The following is a 25202-nucleotide window of genomic DNA, read 5'->3' on the forward strand; positions in this document are numbered from 1 at the left end:
GCAAATCAGTTCTTTTAGCTAATTAAAAAAATGTACCTAAAAATATGTAAAGCCTCTTGATTTAAATGGAAACCTCGGACTTTCAAGGCTTGAATTTCAAGAAGTCTAGAGAATTTTTTTAAAACATTTAAGAACAAATATGAGGGTCATAATGATGAAGCTTGTATATTAAGATGGCTTACTGTATATTATTCCACCTTCCCCATCCCTTTTCTAATTAGATAAAGAAATGTAAGACAGCATTTTATATAGGAAGGGGGGTGGATTAATGATTGATTACTTTACTTTAAAAGAGGAAATATATTACTCCAATACTTTAAATCAATTTCAAGGTCCTGTTCATAATTTTTTCCCACTGAAGTCTTCTGTCACATTTTATGCAATGTGAAAAAAAATAGCAAACTCTTTATTTTTTGATTTTCATTTAAAATGAGCTAGCAGCTACATCATTTTTGGCATTGGCCTGAAAATGCAAAAGTAAGCAAAAAAAAAAAAAAAACTCTTTCATGGGACTAGTAATACTAACTGAAGCCGATCAGCATGGGAAAAGAAAATAAGTCCACAATTTCTTTCAATGATTTCCAATAGCCAATACGAAAGCTTTTAAAGTTATAATGGGAAACTTAGTTGTAAAAAGATTTTAGAATAAGTTTACACACATTAGATGTATTGCAAAATGTCTAAAAAATATTACAAATATGTAAACTAACAGAATTTAAGATAATAAAAAAAAGATTTTTACTGCAACTTGTCAAAAACCAATAACTGTTTAATGAAAAGATGATTTCAAAACCATTTTTTATATCTGTTACGGTACTTAGTATTTAAAAATTTTCATTCCCTAGTCAATTTCTCGGTTGCTTTTAACAAGATATCTTACTTTCATACATTTATCTTTCTAATTTAAACCAGTTGAATGTATGAAGGACAATCAAGTCTGCATTATTTTGGGAGACCCACATAAATTATAAAAAAAACTACTTTTGCAGCACCTATATACAATAACAAAAATCACAGATAATCAATCACACACTGCTCTTACATACATCATCAAAACACTTAATAAGTTTAATATAACAAGGAATGCATGCTTAATAACAAAGTAGTACATTTCAATATAAAATTTCTTTTTCAAATTCATGCTTTGCAAACACATTCAACACATCACACATATAATACATTTGTACACTGTACATTTGAATTTGCTATTTAAATAAATTTAGCACTTCATAAGCATTTTGTAAATTTGAGCAATGCCTTCACTACGTCCTAGCTTTCTGGAAAAAAAACTGCAAGAGAAAAGTATGTCAGTAAGATTTAACTTTATAATTGATATAGCAGAATACTCACAATTCATGAAACTAAAATAGGATTAAAGGAGGCAGCAAAGGGATATATATAAGTGGACATTGTCAAGTTTTGAGTAAAACTCATTTAAAAGATAAGGTCCTAGGTAGGCTTTCATTGAAAAGTTTTTCTAATTCACGCTGTATAACAGCACCTACCAGGGCTACTAGGACTATGTCTTTGCTCCAAGACAGAGGAGAGGCTTACTTATCATTCTTACTGGATCTCCTAGTTTTTAATTTTGAATAGGGTTCATGCTCTATTTGGATGAAAAAATTCCATGACTTTTCCAATACTTTTTCATGACTTCATAAAAAATTTCATGACCTTGTTACATGGAGAGAATAGTAGACTATTTAATATCAAACCTGCCAATTTTCGGCAATGAGCATTAGCAAAACTTCTATGTGAATGCCACTACCTCATTGACTTACTCATGATTGAAAAAATATCAGTGTACACCGAAAAAACTAAACTATTATTATGTGTCTTTATCATATAAATTTTAGTAAAGTAAAATACAGTGAAAGCAATACAATGATAATTAAATGTGTAAAAATTTCTTTGTAAAAGGGCAGAATGATAATGAATGAGAGAAAGGTTAAATGAGTCATTACTAAGTTTCAATAAATTTGCTTCAAAAGTTGCGTTTTAGCGTCAATCATCCACATAATTTGACAGTATTTTGGTTCTTTAAAGTAAACCCACATACTTCAATAAACTTATGTTTCTAAACCAGATATTTACTTTTTTAAAAAAACATTCAGTAGCGAATTAATCTTCTGATTCAAATGTACTTGCTAACTCATTTACACATTTTCAAATGCATATAAATTAATAGTGTTAGATTCCTGACATTGAACGTAGCAGTGGGTCGCATGGATTAGTTTTTCAGGCCGTATGTTGGGCACTACTGTTTTAGAATATTAGAATTCTCCTATTTTTGTATTATATCTCCTGACTAAAGACCTTCATTTTCTAAAACTTTCAACAAATTAAGATAAACTGATAAATTTAGTAATTAAAATTTTACGAGTGATGGAAACGAACTCGGATGCAATGGAATCACGTTTTTTGAGTGAGCGTGGCAAAATCAAGAACGTGCAAGTTCTCTACTATAGAACATAAAGTATAAAAAATGTTTAAAATAATGGTAAATATGAAATGAGTGATATCCAAGCCATAAGATCACATTGGGAAAAGGGCGAGCGGCCAAGGGTGCCCATATGCAAAATTTTAAGGAGGGCAGGGTGGGGGGCTCAAAAATCTTCCTCATGGTTTAGCAGAATATTTTCCCCATGGAAACTGATTTCAGTACAGATTAGAGATATTAAAATTTGATATTTTAAATAATTTATTCATTAATGGGTGGAAAAGAAATTTTTATACATTTCAAAGGGTTGCTTGAGCCCCCCCCCCCCCCCTTAGCCCCCTATATGAGCACCCTTGCGAGCGGCTGCTACAGAAGTGGATGTAATGAGATTTCAAAATTCAGATTTGTTTTTGGGATCATTCAATTTTCCAGTTTTAATAGCTTTTATATGTGCAATCCTGTAAAATCACTCTAGATTTCTAATGCTCTTTTAGCTACTGTTACTTTATCTTAGTCTAGGACATTTTTCCATGACTTTTAATAAATTTCCATGACTTTAAATGAAAATTTCAATTTTCCATTACTTTTCCAGGTCTGAAATTTGCTTATTTTTTTCAATGACTTTCCAGGATTTCCAAGACTTGTACGAACTAGTGATGTTTCGGATATATGTATCCACGGATATCCAAGGGAAAATAAAGATCTGTATCCATATCCGCTAGGTTTTTGGCGGATCTTAAACGGATCTTTTCTATTCTAAAAATTCTTAAATATTTGAATAAAAGACTCTTAAATTCTGTTTAAATTAGGTTTTATTCCCTGTTTAAATTATAAGGTATCATTTCGGAAGCCAATTTGTACCATCCGTTGCAAAAAGAAACGGATATTAAGTTTTAAAAGTGTATCTGTGTGTCTATTTGTGGCATCGTAGCTCCGAAACAGATGAACCGATTTTGATAGTTCTTTTTTCGTTCAAAAGGTGACTTGATGGAAAGTGTTCTTAGCTTGGCCTCGTTTTTGCAGAACTTTAATTACCGGAAATATTAATAAAAACCGACTTAACGTTTTTCAGAATTATGGTAGTAAAAACTTACCCGAACAAACTAAGTTTTCTGCGTTTGATATTTGTTTAGAACTTCCAAGTTATATACAGAACAGCTATGATCTTGTTAAGGAAATTTTAAATACAATTCAAAGCCTATATACACATGATCGGTAGCTATTTCATAGTCGGATAAAGAGAAAAAGCTCAATGATTTAAAATTTCTATCCGCTGTCAGTTATATTTGTTAACAATGTGTGTTCTAACTCGCAAATCCTTCTCAGTATCAAGTCACCCCTCTGGGACGTTTTTTTTTTTTAAATTTTTAGTTTAATATTTGTTTCTGTTATTGATTTGGGGTTTCTGTTATTCTTCATTTTGGTTTTTCTAGGCATACTACAAAAAAAAAGAAAGACTAAATTCTGTATTTGCTGTTTGTAAAGGTGTTCCCGGCTCTGTTATTCTGTCGATCAGAGTAAGTTGGGTGGAATGAGTCAGTGCTGCATTTATGCTGAAATAAAATGCGAAAAATTATTTCTAGCCTGTCCAGTAGCAGCTTTACACTATTGCTCCTGTATCCTACATCTATCGAGCAAGCTAGAAGTAATTTTTCATATTCTATTAAGCATTAATGCAGCGTTGACCTGTTCCTTCCAACTCTCCCCCAATTTTAACGGATATTTCTTTAAAGAGTAAATCAGAGTCTTTATTATATTTTCACTGCAGATGACATTTTCTGAAGAAGCAGTGTTATTATTCGGACGGGTATACCTTCCGTAACAAATTAAACACTTGGATAGTTGAATTGGGGTGGTGGGGTGGGGGGAATTGAGATCCGTATCCATATCCACAGATCTCGACACAAATGATCCGGATCCATATCCGCGGATCTACTTTTTTGACGATCCGGCACATCGCTAGTACGAACCCTGTTTGAATTTGACATATCTTTGCTTCTCACTGCCTCAAATATAGTTACTACCTTTATTTTTCAGTAAGTTACAGCTCTATAGCCAGGAATAAGGCAGAAATACATGAAATAGACCGCCAGCTCAGTCATTCCAGACGAGGACTTTCGTGTTTATTAGCACTCATCAGCCCCGCATAGGAAGTGACTGAGCTTGGAGGTGGAAAACCTCTCAAGGAAGAACTACCTATTTATGTAACATGTAATTAAATCAGATAATTACAGATGTGATTACTGGACTCATCTTGCTGGATGTTCCAAAAAATGGGGATATTCTGAAAAAAAAAGTGGGGGCCTGAAAAGGAGAGCTTCCACTTTTTCGTTTAACAGATTTTAGATGCATTTGAAAAAATGAGGGCTTTTAATGAACTTTTTCGTTAAAGGCAGACCTGAAAATTCAATTTTTTTTATTCACAGCACAAGTGGCCAGAAAACACTTTTAATTCAGTCATGTAGCAAAACTTTAATTTTGAGTCGCCATTTTATTCAGGACATTGAATTGAATGAGAACAAGGTGGCATATTGCGCTTAGCGATTCTTTTGGCACTATACGCTGAAAGGTTGCGTGAGGAATCGCAGGGAATCGGCTGAAAACCGCTTTCTTGTTTTCATACAAAAATAAAACTCTTGGATTAGATAGAGACTCAAAATGAAAATTTTTCGCTATATAACTTAACTGAAAGTGCTTTTTGGCCACTTGTTGTGAAACATTTTACTGAATTTTCAGGTCTGCAGTTTCGTAAAAAGTTCCTTAAAACCCCTCATTTTTTCAAATGCCTCTAAAATCTGTTAAACCTAAAAGTGAAAGCTCTTCTTTACAGGGAACGTAGTGCACAGTGGAACTAATAAACTGTAAAAAAATGAAAATATTTAAAATTGACATATTTGAGAAAAGCCAAAAAAATTTTTTTTAAACTTTTTTTTTCAAAAGACTGTAAAAAAACTAAAGCACACATTTGAAAATGTTGCATATGTTTTCAAACAAGAAAAAATATCCTTTTAGATAAACTGAACTGCAACAAAATATGTTCTACCGTCCCTGAGATAATGTACTTTAAATATTTTGACGAAAATCCCAAGTGAGAAATCATGACAGGACCGCCATCTTTGGCGGCCTGTACCTTGGCCCAGAAATTTTTTTGGTCAAAACAAAAAAAAAAAAAAAATTTCTTAATTTTTTTATGAATTTTTACATATGTTAAATTCAAAAACAACATCCATTCATCACCATCATGTTACAGCCCTTGTTGAATTGACATGGATTCTACCATATACATATTTAAATACTTAACATAATTATTTTGTCTAAGAAAACTAGTAGACTAGTAAACGATATTTTAGTTTGTTAAAAAAAATTTCCTTTTTTTTTCTTCCAGAAAAACACCAGGTTTTTTCCGCAGTCTCAAAATTTCTAAATCTCTAGGAATTTTGTATCTCTAGCACTTATTTTCAAAGGCCTATCAGAAAAATTAAATTTTTTAAAGATTTTTCATGGAAATCAAGATTGGAAAATCAAGTACTTTCCTGGGACGCTTAGTTGCTAAAATAAAATTTAAGGACTTTTCAAGGGTTTTTCTTGCAAGAGAGATGCCCCTAGCGAAAAGGTAAGGAGATCTCAGCTAAATAGAGTGTAACAAAAGATTACATAAATAGCTTAACAAATGACCCTCTTCATTAATTATTTATTTATCACATGTAAGGAAGAAATAACATCATTAAACAAAATAGTAGCTAAATTAAGAAATGAAACCAATGCATTTGTGCTGAAATTATAGACAACATTACTGAAGCACAAAACTTTCTAATAGATTCTCTCCAAAAGAAATTAAGTGTTAAAGCTAAACCTACCCTTAAATAATTCTTAAAAGCCTTTGGATCAGAGCGTAGAGCTTGACAGTACTCTTCAATCTTTTCATGTGACATATTCAATGTTGGCAAATAGTTGTTTTTCAAATAGGTTATAAACTCCTCCCCCCTCTTGTCCAGGACAGTCTTCAGGCATAAGGCACTTTCTGAGAGAGCCAAAATAGTTTGGGCATCATTCAAGTCAAATGTTTCTTTTAACGGAGCCATGAAACATGCAGGAACTATGTTGCTGTACATGAAATCTACAAAGCCCGAGACTCCTTCAGAGCTTCCCCACAGATCAACTATTTTTTTTAAGATGCTGAAGCAAGTCTTCTGAGCCTAATATAGTAGGAGAAAAATTATATATATAATTATTATTAAAACTTGAAGTAAAATATTATTAAAATTAAGATTAATCAAGTTCTATTATTTATCTTAATGTTCATATTGTTCAACTTTCTATATTTACATAGTTTTCAATTTACATTGTTAATATTCTTTTGAGTTTCTTGTTGTTGTTTAGTACACTTGCCACTGTGCTACCTACGAGTGAGACTTTAAATAATAATAATAATAATAATATATATATATATATATATATATATATATATATAATAAAATTGAATAATTGGTACTACACATATTGAAAAACAAATTAAAATGTGAAAAATCAAAACCTTAAAATTCAAAAAAAAATATAAGTAGAAACTTAATATACAGGGTGTTTTAGTTAACTGTTTCAGAACTCCTAAGAGGTGTAGAGTGCATCGTGATGGCTCGAAATCGTATATAGCAATGGGGGGGGGGGGGGGGTCAGAAAAGATTTCTTGACCCGAGAAATTTAGAGGCGGGAGTATTCCAAACTGTTTGGAGTTACACGCACTGAAGATGTGAGGTGTGCATTGTAGCCAGTTAGTGATTGCAATACCGGTTTACCGGAATATCGAATACTGGTATTTCAAGCAATTTTGCAATTTTGTAATTCCCATATTTGATGAGGTAGAGTGCCTTGAAAAATTGCAAAGAGGTAAAGCATATCAATGGAAACATATTTCCAGATGTTTAAATAATTATAATTGTGAAGAATTTTGAAGAGAAAGCAAAAACGAATAAGAGAAACTAACAAGATTAAATTTTATCAAGTTTATCGTTAATTTCAAACAAAAGGCAAATTAAAAGCAAACCCAAACCTCTCCTGCTCAAAAGAAAATGATGTTAATATAGGAAAGGTATGGTCTCTGGAAAAGTAATTACTACTGGCTATAATTTTCTTTAAAAATAATAAAACTACACACAATACAGAAGAAACACACACAAAAGGATTAATCCAAAAATAACGCGCAAGAGACCGAATTATTTGAAGATGAAGGACTTCTAGATAATTAGAGGAGTTGTATCGCACATTGGTAATAGTAACACCAACCAGTGTCAATTTAAAAAGATTATTTTCAACTGTAGAAAAGTTGAGCACTAAAATAAGTTCCATGCTTAGAGACAATTCAATTAATAGATGCATTATCATTTTTACTGTTATTGATTTTTTATTATGACATTTGTTCCTTCCTTTTATATTTGTTCACAATACGTTTTCTTAAATAATACAATTTTCGCACAAAATTATGAAATGTAACAACGAAAAAATATATTTTCAAGCATTTATTGAGAAATTTCAAATACTGGTATTCCGGTATCACGTTTTTAAAATACCGAGTACTGGTATTGAATTTTCGGTCCGATATTACAATCCCTATAGCCCGTGAAAAAAACTTTGAACTAGGGGATGTTGATGTTTTGGAAACATCGATGTTTTTAACATCAATGTTTTACTTTCAATGTTTTTGGGTCATCGATGTTTTGGTTTCAATGTTTTCTCGATGCTGATGTTTTTGCATTTTAATTGAATATTATCATAAAATTTGTTCCAATTTTCTAGCTACGTAATTAAATTTACTTATGGAGTTGCCAAAAAAAAAAAAAAATTTTTTTGCACCTGTTTTATAAGCACAATTTTTCTGTGTAGAGGATGATTTTTGGGATAACCACTACAAGATAGTAGAAGATTAACTATTAAGTGAAGAAGAGATCAAAGCTATTGGAAGAACCTGACACTGGTAGTCTGGTGCCAGAACTTGCAATCTATTTCAAGGCTCCAGTTCTTAAACAAAAGGAAAATCCTATACCTATTTGATAGTGATGGCAACTTCTGTTCCATCGGAAAGAGATGTTTCTCTGACTGGTGGGATAGTCTGAGAAATGCCCTTCTGGGGAACAAAATAAAGAAACTTCTTTTTCTCCAAACTGTCAGCACCAATATTCAGGATTACTTATCTATTTCCCCCCCAACAAGTGGTCCCTCTATTACTTGCAATTTGTTTTTAATTATTAACTAACAGTACAACACATATTTCTTACTGTTAAAAATAATTGTTAGAGTTAATTTTGCATTTTTAAAATAATTAGCACAACTTTTTCTCATCATTCAACTGACGGTAAGTGCTATGATAAATTTTTTCTTAGATTCTTTTTACTTTCTTTTACAAAAAATGAAGTATTGTATTCACAAAAAAATTTTCACTCAAAAATCGGCCTTAATTTCTATTTTGCTCACCCCCAAATGAATATTGGGTTTTTTTTCGACTCGAACACACGTGGATATATGCCTAGGAACGTACAGACACCCGAAATATCCATTTTGGCGATCCCCGAGTTAATTACAATGAGTTTTCTCGTGATGTCTGCATGTACGTATGTATGTGCATATGTGTGTATGTATCTCACATAACTCAAAAACGGTATGTCCTAGAAAGCTGAAATTTGGTACGTAGATTCCTAGTGGGGTCTAGTTGTGCACCTTCCCTTTTGGTTGCATTCAAATGTTCCTAAGGGGGTCTTTTGCCTTTATTTGGGGGGAAATCATTGTTAATTTCGATGTAAACTCAAGTGGTGTTAAAATTTGGCAGACACTTGGCGATATATCGCCAGTCTTTTGGTCGTCAAACAAATTTGGAGATTTTGATTTATTTATTTATTTTTTTTTTGAAATCTGGCTCGATTTGGCCACTGTTGGTGATATTTAGAGAGTAAACTATTGAATCACATTAACATTGCCAATAATGGGAAAATGACACTAAATTGGAGTAAAAGGAAGTCATGTGATGCACACATCAGCTCGTTTCATGTAAATTTACTTTTAGTTTAATTCAGTTTGAAAATATTCCCTTATTACTATAACTAGTTTGTATTAACCGGTGCTTGTCTTATATTATCAATTTTTGTCCTACTATAATATCAAGATGTTGTGAAATTATTCTTATTAAATTATACTCATGATATGAGGTTCAGTATAATCAATATATTCTGTCGGGTATGTATTCTTTTGTATTGCTTAAATTAGTGTAGTATACTCAAAAATGTATGTTATACATTGATAAAAAGATCGATGTTTTAAAACTTCGATGTTTTTGGTCGATGTATCAATACCATCGATGTTTTAATTTCTAACATCGATGTTTTGCCATCGATGTCACACCTCTACTTTGAACACGTATTTTGATCCATGTACCTTCTGCTTTTTTACAAGCAAAATTAAAAAGATTTTTCATTTACGGTTACTTTATGGTGCATCTATGTACATCACTGTTTCAGGAAAGCATTTCCAACACTATATTGCTATATAATTTCGAGTCAGCACAATGCACCTTACCCCTCTTAGAAGTTCTGAAACAGTTAACGAAAACCAGGGTTGTGCAGAAATTTTAGGGCCCGTCACAAATGACTTTTCCAGGCCCCACTCCATATTATTTACACCTATATTTCACCCCTAGTTTTAAAAATATAGGGCCCCCTTCAGGCTTGGACCCGGGCCAACAGGTGTCCCTTCTCCCCTTTTTTTATAACTTGCCCTAGACGCATGTGTGATTCGAGTTAAAAAAAGTAAGGGAAGCGTATGAAATTGATGGCCCCTGAATTATTTGAAACGTATCTCAAACACAGGGAAAGATTTTCAGTTCTTTGGTATAAGAAGAGGTGACTACTATTTCTAAATAGTGACAATATCAACCTAATCCTTAGTATAGAGGGTATTCGTGGAGGGGTTCCTCCTGAAAAATTTTCAGATTTGTAGTCTTAACAATGCATTTTAGCTTCATTTTTACTAATAATAAAGCTGAAAGTCTCTCTGTCTGGAGGATCTCTGGATGTTTGTAGGATGTCTGGATCTCTGTAACGCGCATAGCGACCGTTCGGCCGATTTTCATGAAATTTGGCACCAAGTTAGTTTGTAGCATGGGGGTATGCACCTCGAAGCGATTTTTTAAAAATTCGATGTGGTTCTTTTTCTATTCTAATTTTAAAAACAAAAATATCATAAGATGGATGAGTAAATTACAAAATTATCATATCATGGAACAGTAACATGGGCACAAGCCAATTGGTGAGATACGAAATTATCATAAGATGGAACCGTTACATGGGTACAAGCCAATTGGCGAGAAAATTCACCATCAGACCCCAAAGTGGTTTTTTGGGGGGGGAAAAGTAGGAAACATGGAATCAAAAATTAAAAAAGTAGGAAAAAAATAACTTAAAAAAGTAGGAAAAAATAGGAAGAGATAGGACAACACACACGTTAAGAGGAAACAAATTTAGCGTAAATTTTATTTCTAATGCAAAATAAACTAACAGTATTTTTGATTTAAAACTATCCCAAGAATAAACTAACAGTATTTTTGAAGTAGTAAAGGGATTTAATGAAAGACCGAATCGCAACAACAAAACGAAAGAAACAAGCTGACAATCAACAGTATGAAAAATGAACTGATGGAAACGAAAATATTAATTACAAATATATGAAAACAAAATCCAAACAAAGAAACACCTTTCAAAAATACAGTAATAAAAATTTTAAGTGTGAAAGAAAAAAAAAATAATAATGATAAAACTTTTGGTGCAGTAAAAGCATTTTTGTTAAAGATTTTTTTTTTTTTTTTTTTTTGTCAAAAACGAAAACATTTCTTACAGAGCATTCATTTATCATTTGAAAATACTAACACTTTCAGCTCCTCTTGTCATTAACTATGATACAAAACGCAAAGCAAACATTAAATTAGTTTTAGTTAAAAATAATCAGCAGCTGACATGCTTTCTTGCATAAACATGGGCAGATGTTTGAATTTGAAAAAAAGGAAAAAGATTGAAAATGCAGAACTAAAATAAATTTGTTCTTAAATATGGGACAAAAAATTTTTAATAAAATAATTAAATTAAATAAATAACGAAATAAGTAAACTAAAGGGTTTCTATTATGTTATGTATTTTTAGCATTCAACATAAATTTTTGTTTCAGGCACATCATTTATGGGAGCCAGTGGGGTCACTTTCTCCCCTCCCTGGCTTTGGAAAATTAATGCTTAGCTATACAAGTTTGTGCGTTTTTTGTTGCATTCAGTATACATCTTTCGCTAGCCACCCCCGAGGGAAAAATCAAAATAAAGGGCCAGTTTTAATTTTAATCAAGAAATAAAAACGAATATTGTTTTATTGATTTGATGATTTTTTACCTCCTTCTTGTTCCAAAAATTTTGTCACGGAAAAAAAGGAAAAACCCATGCATGGTTTACATAACATTTTTATCAAAGACAAAAAACTGTTACTTATGTTTCTCTGTGCATAAAAGTGAAGGCATGTAGTTTCTCTCAATTCTCACCATGTAAAAAAATATTCATTCGGAAATTGTTTACGAAATTGAGAGTGTGGGGGAGGGGGGGGGGGAGCACCTGGCATCAAATGCCTGCATATATCTCTTTTCCTTCCCCTCCCTTTGATCAGGCATCCTGAGTATAATAACTTACATTTGATACGCCGCATCAGTATAATTGCCGCACCCCGAAAAGAGAAAGAGTCGGCCAAAAAATTTTAAATGTTCAGAAATGCCGCACTGTCATTAACGCTGCACATAAAAATGATGAGGAACTCTTCGATATTGATGATAATGGTATATCGGAGTAGAAAATACCCATTAAAAAGAAAAAAAAATACTGTACATATTTGCTTGTGGCTTTATCCAACAACTTTCAAAAATGTGAAGAAATAAAAACAAAATCTCGCATTTAAAATGATTCCAATTTTTCTCCAAAAATTGGGAACTTTTTGTCCATCTAAGGTTTTGCAGGTTTTTTTTTTTTTTTTTTTTTTGCAAATACACTCTTTGCAAGGAAAGAAAATGAAATTTTATAAATTTTATAACCATGTTTACGATTTAGAATGAACAATTATATTTATGCATGAAAAAAGTCAGTTTCTGCGATTATTTTTGAAGTAGTTCGTTTTTGGGAATTTCTGTTATCTGCCGCTTTTTTTTTGTACTAACATCAATAAAATATGTACAATAGTGTACAGGTTTTTAATTTTTTGCTTCCTTTCATTCCTTTTAAAGTTTTACATTGCATTTTTGTTTAAATAAAGCTCTATTTCACTTGTAATCATCTATACAAAAAATTGGCGAATAGGAAATTCAGCTTTTCTAGCATTTTTTGAACAGTCGGCCGTTTACTTTAATTAAAGCTTCAAATTGACGTGTTAATAATATATAATTGCATCAAAATGTGCCAGATTCTATTTCTTTATTGATTCGTCAAAATAGTAGGACTGAAGTCGGGGCGATAAAAAGACAAGTCGATCATAAATGCCGCAACGGCAAAAAAGTCACTTAGGAAAGTTTAACTTTTAAACATGCAGACGCTGCGGCGTTCCTTCCAGAAATTACTGTAGCCAGTCAATGAAAAGCTCAGGATCCACATGTTTCTTTTGCTTTTCTTTTCAAAATTGAAACATGCAGAAAGTTATCGGTGCGGCATTGTAAAAATTGGTATCAATGCACAATTAGAAGTGCTATACTAAAGAAAGAAAGAGTAGAAGAAAAAGGAAAAAAGTAGGAAAATAAGGAGAAAGCTTAAAAAGTAGGAAAAATAGGAACTCTTCGGGGTCTGCACCATACATTATTTGTAAATATACAGGCAAACCAAAAAACCTTTTAATTTTTCTATTACGGCAAAGCTGTGCGAGTACCACTAGTATTTTTATAAATCTCCCAATTCCACCGTTTCAGTGTCACTCTCCAGACAGGTGACACCAAGGGCGAACCACCCTTGGTAGGGCGGTTCGATAGTAGGGCGCGATAAGGGGGAAACCCCCCTTATAGTGACGCCACTGATGAAAGCTATGCCTTCTAAATACGTCCAACACATCTTGATTGAAATTTATATCCAAAATCCTTTTTATTATTCCACATTTTAATTTTCTATTGCTACCTCATACTATACATAAGTAGTATGCATAATTTTCCTCAAATAATCAATATTCAACATGCTCAGTTAATTTTGTAGATTCTACAATTCAATTGCTGGTTGTTGTTCTGACAAGACATGGTATGATGTAAGATCTTATCAATGAATAAATACTCACAACGGGATCAGGAAAATCCACTGAGCTCCTTGGATTACTGTTAGCAAAATTTGTTCCAAATTTTGCATGTCTGAAATAAAGCAATAAAAGATAAACAAATTAGTTAATATTAAGAAAAACCTAAGAAAAAGAAACTAGAGCAAATTTTAAATTAAAACTATAATTATATTTTTATGGCAAGAAATCCCACTTTAAGTCCTACAGATCACTTCAAAATGGAAAAGGTAACCCTGGATGGAATGGGCAATGTATGGCAAATTTTTTTAACTTCTGGTAGGGTGACACAAGGCTTGAAGGCCATTTCTGTTGCACTCAGCTAAGATCTCTGGACAAATCCAATCCAAGGTGTGAATTACCAGATTAATGGATGAAAGGCATCAGGGTTTTGTGTTGTCAGCAAGCTACCTGGAGGGAAACCTAGTAAGAAGTAGCTCAACTCATACAGGTTCTACGCGGGTGTCAACCTTATTTTTCCTCATAGTTCCCTGCCATCTCACGGGCAGAAATGATCTTTTAAAAACAGAAATAAAAGTGTAAAAACTGAAAAATGAGGAGGATAGACTCAGGCCCGGATCTATAACTTATAGAACCCCCTGAGACAAAATCGGTAGGGTTCCTCCCCCGAGGCCAGCAGTGTAGTATATTTGCAACATTAATAAGTTTTAGTTTTAGTGTTTTTATTTTTCTTTTTGATTTCTTGGGCCATTGGGCCCCTTAAGGATGTGCCCATTCCCCATGCGCACACACATTTAGAGGTCTATGGGTAGCCAGATCCAGGCCTGGACAGAGTTCTTGAGCTAAAGGTCCAGTGAAACCATCAAGTGAAACAGCTCGATCCAGGCACGAAGGAGAAAAACCAGCAACTTTATTGCTGGAAGAGAGAGCTTGGTGTACAATTAGCTAGACGAAGTCGGAGAAGGGGTGATATGGTGTGTGGTTCATCCACAAGGTGAAAGAACCACACACCATACAATGGATACTTGAGGTTGACCAAGATATTGCTGAGGAGGATAAAATGCTGACTTAGGAGCCTACACTAGTTTTCTTTAAAGAAGATTCAAAACTCCAACATAAAGACCAAGGAAGCTCAGATGGAGCATTCAATGTCATCACAGAAGTATTGTTTCCCCTGAATGAAAGGAAACATCATTCCTGGTAAGACAGGAATTAATAATTACTAAGTGGATGATTTACTAAGGTAATGAAAAACAAGATGCATTTACCAATTATAAATGTGATTTTGAGCCATCAGTATTTTAAAACCAAGGAAAATTTTGGTAGAAAAAGATATCCGCAACATTTCAAAATCTCACACATTAATAATACAGAAATACTAAATACCTTGAGCAGCTATAACTTCAGTAATATTATTAGTAACTATAGCAGCTATGAAAAGGAAATAACTTCTCTGCAGAAGCTGTCGCTCACTCTGAGCAGGCTGGTCATTTTCGTCAATAGGGACCAATAATGCATTAAAAATGGCAGTCACAAAAGGCATGAAAATTTGCTGAATGAAGGGAACAACTTCTTTCTGGGGAAGAAAATATGAAAATGCTTAACAAAAAGGAAATTATAGAGACAAGTAGACACATAGGATTAATAGCATTTGTCAAAAATATTGGTTACCATAAGTTTCAGTAGAGTGGCCATAACTCGACATTTAAAAAGTTGTTTTTTTTTTAAGTATGGTCAACACAAAAGGTGAAGGCTCATAAAACTTCTTTTCTCTTAGAATCTTTTGAATCTTGGCATTACAGAAAACACTACTGTATAAAACTTAAAGATAAGTTAACGTTTTATGCAAACAAAAGAAATATTTTTCTTTAGTAATTATAAGCTGGGCCATCAAGAGCCAATTTGGGCTCTTTTCCTCTATAAAACTAGACTACTTGATTCTGAGCCGGGCCCCTTGTTTCTGACTAGGCTGGCATGGCCTCTTGTCAAATACACTTGTAGAGCGCAACTAGCATTTAGTTAAACGGGCATTGCAATGCGTACAAGTCGGGAAGTTATCAGAGAAAGATTAGCCAGCTGACCAAATACAAGCTACATGCTAAAATTGTGTAAGCCTATTGTATATGTGTGTATGAGATGTTTAAAAAAAAGTTAACATACTACCAAAAACTCAAACTCGTGTGATTTTGAATTAATCTATTTAAACTCTAGCACAGAAATTCACTTTTTTTCCCTGAGGGGTGTTTTGGTCTAAAGTCCTTACCTGCATACAAACTATCATATCAAGATAGGCAATAATGTTGAAACCAAGAGCTCTGTGGATGGGTAATGACCCCCAAACCACCATCCTTCACTTAAGTCCAAAACTCAGTTTTGTAAGTGTTATAAAGTAAGTATTTGTTTGCACGGCGTGTCAAGAGATGGCGCCACTAAATAATGTTAGTTATGTGTATGCGCTCTGCTCGAGAGGAGAGCCCCGACGAGGAATGCAGGATGTTGGATTGTGTAATCTAGGAATAAAGCATTTTTGATCTCTCCAATGTGTTTCCCTGCTCTGCAGAACCAACATTACAGTGGCGACGAGGATGGGATAAGAGCAGAGGAGAAAGTGATAGGTGAGTGATGCATAATTTTTCGTTCGTCGGGAGGATATTATTTGCGAACTGCAAGCACATGGGGGTGCTAAGCCTAACGTGAAGGCAAGCGATTAGAACACTTCGGAACCATAACGGAAAACGAATTCTGAAGCATGGGTTCGTTTGGCCACATCAAAGAATACGATTCGGCAAACGAATCATGGACTCTCTACACGGAACGGTTACAGCAGTTTTTTGTTGCCAACGAGATAAAAGATGCCGATCGCCAAAGGGCGATCTTTCTAACCGTTGTGGGGCCGAACACTTATGCTCTGCTACATAATTTGTTGTCCCCATCGGCCCCCACAGCAAAGACTTTGGAGGAAATTATCCAAGTATTGAACGCGCATTTCGATCCGGCCCCGTCGGAGATAGTGGAGCGCTACAAATTTAACAGCCGCGTGCGCCGAGCTGGCGAATCAGTGGCAACTTTCATAGCCGAGCTACGGAGTTTGGCTAAACACTGTAATTACGGGGCATCTTTGGATCAGATGCTGAGGGACCGCATCGTTTGTGGTATCCAGGACGAGGGTATACAGAGAAAGTTACTGTCGGAGACGCAGCTCACGTTGACGAGAGCTACGGAACTGGCAGTAACGATGGAAGCGGCAGCAAGAGATGCCTCCAACCTTCGCTTGTCGTCAGGCGTTGAAGTAAACAAGATGCAAGCGAAGAAAAGTCCTAGCAGATGCACAGCAGACGCACAGAAATGCTACCGATGTGGCGATCCACACGTGCCAAGTGAGTGCAGGTTCAGAAGTTCTACATGCCATCTCTGCAAAAAGATCGGGCATATTGCAAAAATGTGCCGATCGAAACAAAAAGTTAAAAATTCTCAAGTGAATAATGTGAACAGTGAAGAACCTACTACTGAGATGTCAAGAACCTATACATTATTCAACATCTGTGGTATGCAAGAAGCTCTGCCCCCAGCAAAGGTGGAATGTATTATTGAGGACCAGCCTTTCATTTTCGAAGTGGATACAGGTGCACCTTTTTCTTTGATACCTTTAAATGCTTACAGTAAAGTTAAACAGAATTTACCGCCACTGGAACCATCTACAATCAAGTTAAATTCGTACACAGAGCATCCTATTAGAGTCATTGGCAGTGTACAAGTCACAGTGAAGTTTAAGTCTAATTCCTGTTCCTTACCGTTGTTGGTTGTCAAAGAAGGGAACGTGAATTTGGCAGGTCGTAATTGGATATATCCTTTGAAGTTAATGTCTGTTTTTAAAAATGCATCTCAACCTTATGCTGTAAATAATGTTCCAAGGCCGGAATTAAATTTTGAATCTGTTTTAAAAGAATACAATAGTTTATTTTCACCTACATTGGGCCTAGTAAAGGGTGTTCAAGTCCATCTGACAAGGAAGTCAGACATTACTCCAAAAATTTTTAAGGCCAGGTGTATACCCTATGCATTAAGAAACAAGGTCGAAGAGGAAATTGGTCGCCTGGTAAATGAAGGCATCTTAGAACCTGTAAAGACTGCAGAATTTGCAGCACCAATTGTTCCAGTACTTAAGCAAGACGGCCGCATAAGAATTTGTGGAGATTTCAAGTTAACGACGAACAAAATAACAGAATTGGAGCAATATCCACTGCCAAACATTGAAGATTTGTTTGCTCAGTTATCCGGTGGAACCCTATTTTCAAAACTTGACCTCCGAGATGCTTATTGCCAGTTGCAGTTGGACGAAGACTCTAAGAACTTAGTAGTCATCAACACACAGAAAGGCCTGTTCCGTTATACCAGATTACCATTTGGTGTAGCTTCTGCTCCTGCGGTGTTCCAGCGAGAGATGGAAAAGATTCTCCAAGGTTTACAGGGTGCTTCCTGTTACTTAGATGATCTCCTAGTAACAGGGAAAGACAGAGTAGAACATTTACAGAATTTGAATGCAGTTCTCTCACGCTTGCAAGAAGCTGGCATGAAGCTCCATCCGGAAAAGTGCGAGTTTTGGAGATCTTCAGTTGAATATCTTGGTCATCGCATCGACAAAGATGGACTCCATCCAGTTGAATCGAAGGTAGAAGCAATTGCCTGTGCACCTGATCCCAGAAACGTAGATGAATTGCGTTCGTTTATCGGACTGATCACTTACTACGCCAAATTTTTGCCGAACATGGCCACCCTGCTAGCCTCTTTGTATGAACTTTTAAAAGAGAAACAGGCATGGGAATGGGGTGCAACTCAGAAAGAAGCTTTTACTAAAGTGAAAGAAACCCTAAGAAGTTCATCACTCCTGATGCACTTTGATAATGCCAAAGAAGTAGTGTTGGCTTGTGATGCCAGTCCTTACGGATTAGGAGCTGTGTTATCTCATGAAACCAAAGATGGGGACCGCCCTATTGCCTTTGCTTCACGGTCACTGACTAAAGCTGAGAGAAATTATAGTCACATTGAGAAAGAAGCATTAGCTTTGGTGTTTGGAGTTACTCGGTTTCGAAAATACCTGCTCGGCAGAAATTTTACTCTTTTGACTGATCACCGTCCTCTTGTAAACCTCCTTTCAGAAGATAAGCCTGTTCCTACTGTTGCGGCTGCACGGATACAACGTTGGGCTCTGACCCTATCAGCCTACTCATACAAAATAAAATTTCGAAAAGGGAACTTGCATTCGAATGCTGATGCTTGTAGTCGTCTACCTCTAGCTACTAGATATCCTGATCCGCCAGTCCCAGCGGAATCAGTATTGCTCTTGAAACAGTTTGACAGTAGTCCGGTAACAAGCCATTTAATTGCCAGAGAAATTGAAAGTTCCTCGGATCTGAAATTGCTGCGTTCTTATATTGCAAGGGGTTTCCCTAAAAGCATCCAGCAAAATTTAAAACCATTTTTCAAATTAAAGGATGAGTTGTCAATCGAGGGGGGTATAATTTTGAGAGGCTCTCGGGTATTTATTCCCCCTAAATTTAAGAGATTCATAATAGATGAGCTTCATGCGGCTCACCAAGGCATAGTTGCAATTAAATCATTGGCTCGTTCTTACGTTTGGTGGCCAAGCATAGATAGTGATCTAGAAGCTGAAGTAAGGGAGTGTGCTATCTGCCAGCAAAATGCTTCCGCACCTCCTGCAAAGCAAGTCTCATGGCCTGTTCCTGATCAATCTTGGGAACGAATTCACATTGACCATGCCGGTCCTGTGGAAGGACATATGCTGCTGATAATTGTTGATGCTAAGACAAAATGGTTAGAAGTCGCCCGAGTCTCCAGTACCTCTGCTAATGTTACCATAATGGTTTTGCGAGATTTATTTGCGCGTTTTGGTATTCCAAAAAGCATAGTCAGTGACAATGGTCCTGGGTTTAGCAGTGATGAATTTTGTGAGTTTCTGTCGCACAATGGCATTTCTGACATAAAAACAGCTCCGTACCATCCAAATTCCAATGGGATCGCAGAAAGAGCTGTCCGAACAGTGAGATCTGCACTTAAAAGAATCAGGGAGGGGACTTCTGAGGAAAGACTTGTCAGATTTTTGTTTAACTATAGGAATACGCCCCATGCATCTACGGGCATATCTCCTGCATTTGGCATGTTTGGCCGACCCCTACGCTCACGCTTAGACTTGCTGAGAAATGCTTATAGGCAAAGAGAAGTCCATTCTGACCCTGGGAGATTCAGGACAGGGGATCTAGTTTGGGTTCGCAACTTCAGACAGGGCCCTAAGTGGATTGAGGGCTGCATTCTAACCCAAATGGGTAAGATCATGTGCAAAGTTGAAACTGCCAGTGGCACATGGATACGTCATACTGACCAAATCCGCCGACGGATTGGCAGCAGCTTTGAAGAAAGTTCAATAAACCCTAGGCCAGCTACTGCTTCTTCAAATGCTGGAGAGGAGGACGCAGTTCCTGTGGTGGAAGAAGAAAAGCCGGGCGATTCAAATGAACCACCACTTCTTTCGCCTCCAAGTCATAATCCAGTTCCCAAGGAGCATCCTCCAGTTCTTTCCCCACAATGCAAGACTCCAACACAGATGCAACCTTTATCGACCCCAATAGTAGCGCAGCAACCTCGGAAACAAGATTCCATGGTGATTGTACCCAGAAGGTCAACGAGAAACAAAGTGAGACCTTGTCGTCTAAACTTGTGAAGAACTTTTTATTATGTGAGAACTTTTGGGTTAATAGAACTTTAATTTCATTTTTGTTATGTGAGAACTTTTGGTTTAATAGAACTTTAATTTCATTTTTGTTATGTGAAGAGAGGATGTTATAAAGTAAGTATTTGTTTGCACAGCGTGTCAAGAGATGGCGCCACTAAATAATGTAGTTATGTGTATGCGCTCTGCTCGAGAGGAGAGCCCCGACGAGGAATGCAGGATGTTGGATGTGTAATCTAGGAATAAAGCATTTTGATCTCTCCAATGTGTTTCCCTGCTCTGCAGAACCAACATTACAGTAAGCAAATTTTGTTTCAAGTAGAGCAATGGGTACCCATTTAAAAAGCAGATTTTGTGAAAATGGCAACGTTAATGTCTCGAATTTTAAAATAATTTCTGAGAAGGCGCCAATTTATTACATAATTTTTCAATTTTTTTTGACAGTACTGATAAACAGTATCAAAATCAGCTTGCATTGGGTTAAAATGTCGGCTTAAGGGTTAAAAAACGGTCAAAATGCCTATTTGTTCTACATATTTTCACCTCAGAGCAACAGTAAGATATTTAATTCCAGGATTAACACTAAGATATCCTACTGTTGCTCTGGGGCGACAATATGAGTATAAGTTAGGAGGTATGAATGATGCTAATGCTGAAGAAGAGATAAAACTAGATCTGATGACTCACAAGCACAGCAGCAGAAGTAACCTCTATTCAACCGTACAGATCAGTGATGCATCTGGTCTTAAAAGAATCAATAGAAACTAAAAAATGGCCATGTTATCTAAAGAAGCTTTGAAGAATAATTTTCATTTTGCAGACATTATGGAAAAAAATCAAATGAAAAGTGGGAGAAAATAATACTAAATTGTAGCCCAGGAAGAAAAGAGTAAAAAAATAAGTCTTGGTTGAAAAACAGGATAGGTTTGTTTACGTTAAAATAAAAAATACACAAACTAACTGAAATAAGTGGTTACCTTAAATTTACTGATGACTTGATTGATTAATGGTATGAATTCTTGAATGCTGCGTATGTCAGAGGACTTGAGCAATTGCTCTGCTGCAGTAGGGAAATAGGGTAGCACTTCTTGTTCCAGACAAACAACCATTCGATGCAAGTACTGCCTCACTGCTGACTGCAGAGTGGCTTGTTCATAGGGCAACTAGGATATGAGAGAAGGCTTTAATTCTAGAACAGTAATTTTCCAACAACCCTTAGCAATATTTTGCTCTCTTTAAATAAAGTTTTCTATTTTATAAGGAGTTGATAAATGAATTACGATAACTGAGAAATACAAAAGAAACATTAGTCCAGACTGAAAGCAAGTACAGTTGAATTCAGTTAATACGAAATCCAAAAAAATCCCGAATTCATTCATGTTAGCTGTTGATGATCACAATCATGAACGAATAAAATTGAAAAAGCTAAGAAATGCATATTTTTCCCAAAATAATAATACCGTAAAATTCCGAAAGTAACCCCCCTATCGATTATAGCCCCCCCCCCCTTTTTTGTGGAAAGTGAAATCACTTTAAAATCCTGAATATACCCTCCCCCCCTCACCTGAAATTTTTCCGATCATCTTCATTTTCCACTCCCTACAAAAAAAAAAGGATAACATTTCCTGCTTTATTTGGAAAGCATTTACAAAGGTTTAGTTTGCCCTTCCATGTGCAGTTTTACTTTTCTATAAAAAAAAAAGAAAGAAAACACAATGATTTAAACAAAAAAGAAAAAAAAAAGGTCTCCACGGTTTATTCCTTCCAAAATGTCTCGACTCCTTTTGATGCAAATGGGCCCTTTTTTTTTGTTTATAAGTATTACAAAAGAAATTTATAGAATTGTACTGCTTTTTATTCATTTTGGAAGGAGCATTTTTGTTCTGATTTGTGAAACTGAACGATCTTCAACACGGCGCCATTTTGAAAACGTGACGCCATTTTGGAAACGTGTTGCTTAAAAAGGAGCGCGAAACTTAAAAATAGCCTTTTTTAAAGGAGAAATAATGTAATTGAACGAGTTTAGGATCATCAGAAATGTAATTTTTACTAAATAGAGTAAGAGATTCGTCTGTGTTTGCGTTCGCGATTTTTGTAAAGCTCAGTTTTCGAAATTACGATCTTCGTAACGAATTTGCGGCCGTGATTGCGATTTTTGCTTCTATTCTGAAACAAGAACATTAAGATTTTGCTTCTTTTACTGTAACCTAATTACATTCAGTACATAATGAATTTTCAAGCTATAAATTATATGGGTTTTGCCAACTTAAGGTGCAAAATTCTTTCTTTCGAAAAAATGGCGCCCTCATGCAATTTATTACTACTAGAAAATTATCACAGGTTTTTATTAATTAATTTCTCTTTCTTCATTAATATTAACTCTTATTTACTTATTATTTCTTTTCTGTACTCTAAAATTAATACTACTAAAAACAATTATTTTCACTGATTTTTCAGAAAAATCTCGATTATAACCCCCCCCTTCTGAAATCAACAAGTTTTGTTTTGAAAATGGGGGGGGGGGGGGGTTACTTTCGGGATTTTACGGTATAATAAAAACTTTTTTTCCAATATACTACATACTAGTATATTGTGCAAAAATTTAACTCATTTTTTAAAACATTGTTTGAAAAAGATCTTTATACAGTTTGCTCTGTCCGGGTCGTGAAAAATTGTCTTTAAATAGAGAAAGTCGTTAAATAGAGCCTCGTTAAACAGAGCCAGCTGTAGTTTTTCAAGCCAGTTTTGTAAGGTATTCACCATAAAGTGAAATATGCACATTGAGCAAATCTTATTTTTATACTACATTTTAGTGATATTTTAATTTTATTTAATTTTTTAGTTGCAACTGTATGTTAGGGGGCCTTAGAAAGTTACTTATTCATTTTTTTTCAGCATATAGAAATAATGGTTAGTTCTTATGCTAGTTTTTTACTTCAATTATCATCACTTTATAAACAAAAATAAGGTCATTAAGGCCTCAATCAGTGCGCCTCATAAATTATTATTCATGAGGCACTTGCAGGTATTAGTAAAATGTAACTATAATAATTTGAATTTAAAAATGTTAGCATTAATCAGCTGCTCCTATTTTTAAAAGGGTAAATAATTTCAAAAAGAAAAATGTGGAAAACTCTAGATAACTGTCTTGGCTGTTATGATATAATCCCTATTTGTTAAATATTATTAAATTTAAGTAACCCCACATCCAAAAGTGCCAAAATCACTTTTGAAAAAAAAATGAAAGAAAAAGATTTCAACTTACATTTAGAGCACCTAAGAACACTTGAAGAGCTTGCAAGTAAACTTCAACACATCCACAAGATTTAATGGTTTGTTGATTTGAGAAAGCTTTACTTGTACGACTAAACATATAAATAGTAAGAAATGCAAACATATTAGCAACACAAATAGCATTCAGTAAATTACCGCCCATTAGCCAGGGCTAAAGCAAAAATACGTGAAATATTGGTGTATTTCACAAATAGCATTGTTCATAGCATCAATAGTAATATACAATAATAATCAGCCCCATATTAAATACAGGGTGATTCAAAAGTCATGCAACCCACCAGAACATATTTCAACACCATTCATTTTAAATTCTTTTTTTTTTTTGGCGAGTTAGCAACAATACATTGTCTGGAATGATACACCATTTTATTTTCATTTTCCATCAGCACTGACACTTTACCTTTTAGTTTCTAATGTGGTCAAGGTGTTTTTTTTTTCCCCAGAACAACCATGCAATAACCACATGAATACTATTTTAAAACAAGTTGCAGAGCCTTTTTAATGACAACAGAAGATAGGAAGAGGAATGGGGAAGCTAACGCACTTTAAATGTCAATTTTTGCCTTGACAGTTAAATCATTGCGTTTTCTCTCCATTGCTAAAATGTTAGACCGTTTAAAGTGAAGTTTTTAGTGTAACTGACAGACAGAATAATTCTTCCATAATAATTATTTATAAGATGAGAAATTGTTTTACCAGAATCTACATTAATTCTCTCTTAGTGGCAGACTACCACCAGCAACAATTTCAATGATTGAATTTTTGCATGTGCAAATAAAAGACACCTTAGGGAGTATGTCACTGCGAACGGACTTCCTGTTGTTACTTTTCTAGAAAGATTGAAAATTGCTATTGAAAGCCACAAAATGTCACACAGAAAGTTAATCTTGTCAGGGTTTGACTTTATATTTCTGTTGATTGAAGAACAAAAAAAAAAAAAAAATAATAATAATAAAAGTTTATGAAAAAGCGATAACAATAAATGAAGACTAATTACAATATCCGACTTTTTAAACACGTGTTAATATACAAGTGTTGTGGAACTTCGTGATTCTGATAACATTAAGCAAATGATAACATTAACCATGATCACATTAAGCGGAGTCTACTGTATTTGTTAACTAAAGAAACTCTTAAAACATATTAAACTTTTTTCCCCCATTAGTTAAATTTTTAGTGCAAGAGTTACTCATCAACTTATGAAATTTTAATTTTTCATTACCTCAAGTTTTATACCATAGGCAACAAATCAGGACCCTAACACTACACTCCAGGGTCCCTTGTACCTACTTGTGTGTACAAATAAACGTGGGAAACATGATAAATATTCCAGTTATTATTTCTAATCTCCTAAACCTATTTGATTTTTAAAAATAAAAATTATAAAAATTTTGTTCTTTTTCCTTGCAAAATGTAAAATGAATTTTTATAAATAATTTGGAATACATTT

The 25202-nt window shown here is 34.6% G+C and overlaps 1 protein-coding gene across 1 annotated transcript in view; it reads right to left on the reverse strand.

Annotated features, from left to right (window-relative positions):
• Positions 1-931: 931 nt before the first annotated feature.
• The window catches only part of LOC129220307 (exportin-T-like), an 80374-nt gene continuing 56103 nt past the window's right edge, over positions 932-25202 (reverse strand). Inside the window, 7 exon segments of the mRNA XM_054854705.1 lie at positions 932-1289; positions 6298-6636; positions 13759-13779; positions 13782-13828; positions 15100-15289; positions 21436-21621; positions 23724-23823. Coding sequence (XP_054710680.1) covers positions 1263-1289; positions 6298-6636; positions 13759-13779; positions 13782-13828; positions 15100-15289; positions 21436-21621; positions 23724-23823 — 910 coding nt within the window. The 3' untranslated portion in view covers positions 932-1262.

The sequence above is a fragment of the Uloborus diversus genome, chromosome 4 (assembly GCF_026930045.1).
Source record: "Uloborus diversus isolate 005 chromosome 4, Udiv.v.3.1, whole genome shotgun sequence".
Lineage (NCBI taxonomy): Eukaryota > Metazoa > Arthropoda > Arachnida > Araneae > Uloboridae > Uloborus > Uloborus diversus.